Raw genomic sequence first — 6,078 nt, 5'->3', positions numbered from 1 at the left:
CAAATCAAGCTGCTTCACCAGTTTGGTTCTGTGACTCAGGAACAATTGTGAGTACTTTGTGGCTGTTGCTCACCCATTTGCTAAGAGTAAAGCCTCCTTGAGAGCATGTCTCCCTGAGTTACTTTGTCAGTTTGATCGCTTGGCTCACAGAGGCCACAGACTTGAGACAATCATCAACATAGAAGCTATGCTTCATTGTGTCAAGTACCTCCATGTTGTACTTGACTGAAACATAATTGCCTGTTAGCTACAAGGCAAAGTTGGCAATGCTTGGAGATGATATGGCACCAAAAAAATGAACTTTCATCTGGTAGACTTCCAGTGGCTTGGTAACATTCTCTTCAGGCAACCACAACAACCTTCATAACAGAGTTTTTCAGGACAGCGCTGAAACTTAGTGGGAGGGGATTTCAACTGTGTTGTAAATTCAAAAGTAGATGAAAGTCCATTCAAACAAAGGGCTCAAACACTAAAATCCAAGTCATTATGCAGTATGATGGTGGAATTGGGACTTGTGGACATATGGTGCCTAAAACACAATACAGAGAGAGACTATACACATTTCTCAGGAGTACATGAAAGTTACTCCAGAATAGATTTCTTTTGTGTCTCAAAACAAGATGCTTATAAAGTAATCAACTGCCATATCGAACCCACAACCGTCTCAGACCAATAGCTGGTTATTTTGTCAATCAGCTTAACCCCAGGAAAACCAACTAAACAATGGACGTTGAATGTTTCACTGTTAAACAACCCAGCGATAGTACAAAGTATAAAGGACCATAACGATAACAGAGAGGTTTCCGTATCTACATTATGGGATGCAGCTAAGGCTGTAGAGGGAGAACAATATCTCTATCTTCCAGACTGAAAAAAGAACATGAGAAAACACGATCTGAATTAGAAGAAAACATTAAAAGATTAGAACAAGAACACAAAAAAATTAAAGATGAATCCATTTTGAAGTCCCTGAATCATTTCACGAGCAAGGAACACATCACCGATGAGATACGATTTAACAGATTTATTGACAGAATAGAATGAATTGTGTATAATTGATGAGGAGTGGTCTTGATACAGAGATTCTGGATGCGGTGTGGGGAGGTCGGATGAAGGATCTGCTGCTGCGCCCGGGGAGCGACGAACCCCCAAAAACCTCCAATCATTTGAGACGTGCTTGTGTGGATCTTAGATTGTTGAGGTCTGAGCGGATATATCGGTTATACGTTAACGAGGCCCAATGGCTCATAATTTGAATGAAGTGCTCGGGTATGCCGTTACGGGAAGCTGAAGTAGCAGCACCGATCCAAAAAGAGTGCCCAGAGTAATGCGTAGGCGATAAACCGGATAATGAGAGTATTTGGCGTAAGTGTTGATGAAACCAGGACCGAGTGGTGATCTGATGATGGCATGATTGAAATGGAGTTGGAACGACCTTTGTTAATGATATCGACTACTGAAAGATTATCTGAGTGTATGAGGATGGATGTACTGGACCATTCGTGTCGCCGGTGGCTACTATGGGGTAGATTTCGAAGAGGGCGGATGAAGCGACCTCGCAATTGTTCGTGAGCTCTGGGGGCCATTCTGATGCTAACCATCTACCATTGTAGAAACCCCCAAAACCGGCAGAGGGAGCAGCATCAGTGTAGAGCTGAATGTCAAGGGAGTTGGTCAGCTGGTCATCGTAAAAGAAAGAGATACCATTCCAGTTCGAGAGGAGATGGAGCCACAAGCGCAGCTCGGTGAGACATGATTGATTCAGTGAGACGGATGACAGAAGCGACGGGACTGAAGATGCAATAGACAGCAGAGTTACATGAAACATATTTAACAGTGCTTTTACAGCTCACTGTGCTGGATATACTGGCGTATCTTCACAGCTAAAGACATGTTGGGGCCTCTCCCAAAAGCAGAAGTTGTATAACGGCATCTCTTATGAAAGACATGTTGTGTCCATCTAAAAGCAGAAGTTGTATAAGAGCATCTCTTATGAAAGACATGTTGTGTCCATCTAAAAGCAGAACTGACATTTTTCCTGAGCACCTTCACCTTTGGTTCAACTTTAATTCACATCAGCTCTAACTATCATGTTACCTTATTTGGACATCAGACTCTGAGCGTTGCTGCCTGAAATTCTAATAAACGTGATGATGTGACTGTTTCACCAATAAGATGTCTTGTCTTAAAATATGCAAATTTGTGGACTCTTTTGATAGAATGAGATTAAAGACCTCCCATCATTCAGGACTATAAAGTCTCTTGTACAGACGAAGAAAGAAGACTTTGCAGATTTTAGCAGAGTTTACATTTGTTGTCTTGTTGCCTTTGGATTTTTTTCAGAGTTTAGCTCTTTTTTGAGAATATTAGACTTTGTTTTTGTGCTAAAATTAAAATTTAAGTAGATCCATTGGATCCACTGAAAAGACAAGACTACTCATCTTTTTTGGACCAACCTTCCTGATCCTGTCCGAGAGCTCTCATCTGAAGACACGGTAAAAATACATTCTTCTGAACTATTCTCTGAAATCTTAAACCTCTAATGTGTGTTGTAAAGAGAGGGAGCAGCCTATGAGTGTTAATGCAGGGAGCAGACACTGTCATGGTTGGGCAGGGTCTCTTCCACCATTAGGAGCGACCCGTCCGGGAGTCGTAGACGAGGCTCCACATTCACCTTTAGTTAGATTTCTGGAGTCATTAGAACCAGTTAACAACTCAAGTTATTGTACAAGAATCCAGCCTGACAACTATTTCATCGAGTCTGTGGAGCCGAGCAGACGTTCGTGTTGTATTTTACTATGCAGTATTGGACGGAGTTATAAGAAATGGTATTACAGCTCATCTGGAACAGACTGCTATAAAAATGACGGGGTTTATAAGACACTCATCCCCCAAAAAACATCACAAGCAGTTTATCATGAAAGACATTATCCTTCCAGAGTTCCAGCTTTTACCTTCTGAATCCAGGCTCACTTTTTAAAAACATTTTACTTTAAGTTTATAGTTCACAAAAGGCTGGTTTTACAGGATAACTAATGTAGGTTCTTCATGACCAAATAAACTGTAACATTAGATATGGATGTGATCAATATTCTCAGGATATAGGTTTGCACAAATCATTTTATCATATAAAGTACATTTTAAGAAAGTTCACTACAACAGTATGCTCAACTTCTAATCTGTCATCTCCACAAACTGCACACAGGAAATAAGATTTAACCCATTGACACAGTGTCTGATAATCCTGAGTTTGTCACCCTTACACCTTCATCTGCAGGGTTTTACAAGAGCTGAACAGAAAAGATAAGAAATACAATCATTTGACGGACCCTGGATCTTTATAAGATCATCTTTTAAATGATAGGCTATATTTTAGATGTTATGTTGTCCAGTAGAAATATTACTGAACCTTTCTTCAGCCTGACGTTTGATTTGTGTGTGTTCATGTTGTCCAGCTGTTCTCCTGACTGCAGAGATGGATCGTTCCTGCCTAATCTTCGTCACCGTCTGCCTTGTTGCTGTAGGATTCCTGCAGCTTGTGGTGAGTAGCACCTTCTGCTGCAGTCGCAGTCAAGTCTTAACGTTCAGTCTTATTGTCTTTATACAACAGATACTACAATTTACTACTAAAGAGTTTAGTCACGGTGGAAACAAACGTAATGATGTTTCCGAGCAGGAGGATAAACACACACAAAGTGTTAAAGCACAGCTCAACGTGCACAGTTCACATCCTCAGTCCTGTGTTCAGTGTTTGCTTACAGTTAGTCAAACATGGAAAGGGGGAGGGGCCTGTGTGGAGGAAGGGGAGGGGCCTGTGAGGAGGAAGGGGGGGCTGTGAGGAGGAAGGGGTCTGTGAGGAGGAAGGGGAGGGGCCTGTGTGGAGGAAAGGGGAGGGGCCTGTGAGGAGGAAGGGGAGGGGCCTGTGAGGAGGAAGGGGGGGACTGTGAGGAGGAAGGGGAGGGGCCTGTGAGGAGGAAAGGGGAGGGGCCTGTGTTCAGTGTTTGCTTACAGTTAGTCAAACATGCTGCTTTCACTTCAATGTTCATCAACTGTTTCTCTGGATTAAACACACTCCAGGATCTTTCTCTGACTTTAACCAGGCTCCAAAAAGCCCAGTCAGGAAAGCGTGAGTGTGACTAGCAGCAGATATCAGACCGCTAAACAATGAAACACGTTCAGTAGCAGCAGAAAACATTCACACTTCAACCTGGATTTACTGCTGCACTTTATATGACTATCATTTCTACAAGTTACTTTGATAAATCATAAAATCTTTGTGTAACATCACCTGGTCTTTCTTCTTCTGCCCTCCAGGCCTCTCAATCAGTTCCACTGGACATGGTTCCTGAATCTATTGATGACATGTACCGTGGATGCAAGAAGGAAATGGCAAACAAGGTCAACAAAAAATACTTCAAAAAAGAGTATAATGGAATATTTAAACAGGCCTGGATAAATGCAGAAAAGTGTTCCCACCAGAAACCAGACGCAGTGGATAAGGCTCTCAACAAAAACCACATGCATGCAATCTGTGCTTATTCATCTAAAATCATTTATAAAGAATTCAATTTAGCAGTCAGAACCAGTAAGAATACCTACAGCAGCTCTTTCAAATTCCACTCTTTACATTACTGGCTGACTTCTGCCATACAAATCCTGAAAGACCATCAACCCTGTCACACTACTTTTAGAAGAACCAAATCTGTGTTCACCGGCAAAGTCAACAGCTTTATTCGGTTTGGTACGTTTGCCTCCAGCTCTTTCGATAATACCATTGTAAAATATGGTAGAGAGACCTGCTTTCAAATCACGACCTGTTTAGGAGCCTTCCTGAAGCATTATGAAGTATTTAACAACAAAGAAGTGCTCATCCCCCCCTACGAAGTATTCAAGATAAAGAAAATTTATAACGGTCAGGGTACATTTCCTCCTCTGCCTGACTGTAAGAGGGTCTTCATCTTGGAAAGTGCGGGAAAGCAGAGTAACCTGAACTGCAAAGTTGCAAAGTAAGAGAGAGCAGAGTTTAGTCCAACTGATGCAGAACATGTAATAAAATGAGTTTTGTTCTGTAAACTTGATAAATCAATAAATAAATGTATAAATCATTAAAGTGCTGTAGTGAAGTCAGTGACGGAGCATCACAGCACCATCTATGACTGTGTGCAGGATTTACATTGATGTCTATGTGCAGCAGACTGTATGTCTGGATGGGATCAATACATGTGTGACATCACACACATCTGGATCTTCTCTCTTTACATTTTGCTTTCTTTTTATTTTCATGTTTGTATTTTAATTTCATTTGCAGTTTGTTGCTTTTGATCAATGCTAATAAAGCTGTTTCTAATTCTACTGAATATTCTCATAATTAAAACATAAAGATTAACATGTGAACAGCAGCTGTTTGAGTCGCTGCATCAGATGGAAATTAAAGGGTTAGGTAAAACAGTTTTAAATCTTATTTGTCCGAAATTGAAGTTGTGTTAGCTTGTTGCTGTCATTCACCTTCCCCTCGGAAAAGAAAAGGATTGTAACAAAAATTAGATTAAAAAAGAAGGATGCTTGTTTCCTGTCCTATGTGTATTATTGTCTTTCTTTTTCCCTCTAAATGTGTGATTCATAAAGATGTACATAAAGTAAACTGTGTTTGATGGGTTAGGGTTCGGGTTCGGTGTGAAGCGCCATCAGACTGGGTTAGGGTTAGGGTTAGGGTTCGGTGTGAAGCGCCATCAGACTGGGTTAGGGTTAGGGTTCGGTGTGAAGCGCCATCAGACTGGGTTCTTTTCCCCTGCTCTTGAAAACAGTGAAAGTGTGTTTGGGGTCACAACTGGTTTTGTGTAGTAATGTGTGTGTGTTGGTTTGAAATAAACTTTTGTGAGTAATTTTTTTTTTTTCAAGATTTTTTTCTGGCACTTTATTGACAGTAGACACAAGAAGAGAGAGAGATGTGATATGCAGGAAAGGTCTGCCGGTTGATGGGTAATTACCTCCTGAACCTACTTCCAAGTCTCCAACATCTAGAAAAAGTTATTTGCCTAACACTCACCTTCAGATGCTTTTCCTCCCTTATTCTTTTAT

General features: G+C 41.1%; 1 protein-coding gene across 1 annotated transcript; it reads left to right on the top strand.

Annotated features, from left to right (window-relative positions):
• Window positions 1-1,058: 1,058 nt before the first annotated feature.
• Window positions 1,059-5,263, top strand: LOC128369851 (ecto-ADP-ribosyltransferase 4-like). Its single transcript, XM_053330921.1, has 4 exons — window positions 1,059-1,173; window positions 1,614-1,745; window positions 3,456-3,541; window positions 4,315-5,263. The coding sequence occupies exons 1-4, from the start codon at window positions 1,059-1,061 to the stop codon at window positions 5,008-5,010; spliced, it is 1,029 nt and encodes a 342-aa protein (XP_053186896.1). The 3' UTR covers window positions 5,011-5,263.
• Window positions 5,264-6,078: the final 815 nt, after the last annotated feature.

This window comes from Scomber japonicus, chromosome 12 (genome assembly GCF_027409825.1).
Source record: "Scomber japonicus isolate fScoJap1 chromosome 12, fScoJap1.pri, whole genome shotgun sequence".
In the NCBI taxonomy this organism is placed as follows: Eukaryota; Metazoa; Chordata; class Actinopteri; order Scombriformes; family Scombridae; genus Scomber; species Scomber japonicus.
This window is presented reverse-complemented; position numbering and strand designations above follow the sequence as displayed.

Coding starts and splice junctions, on each gene's coding strand:
- LOC128369851 (XM_053330921.1), top strand. CDS start 1,059: ATGAGGAGTGGTCTTGATACAGAGATTCTGGATGCGGTGTGGGGAGGT. Junction 1,174..1,613: donor AACCTCCAATCATTTGAGAC/GTGCTTGTGTGG, acceptor CTACCATTGTAG/AAACCCCCAAAACCGGCAGA. Junction 1,746..3,455: donor GGAGCCACAAGCGCAGCTCG/GTGAGACATGAT, acceptor CATGTTGTCCAG/CTGTTCTCCTGACTGCAGAG.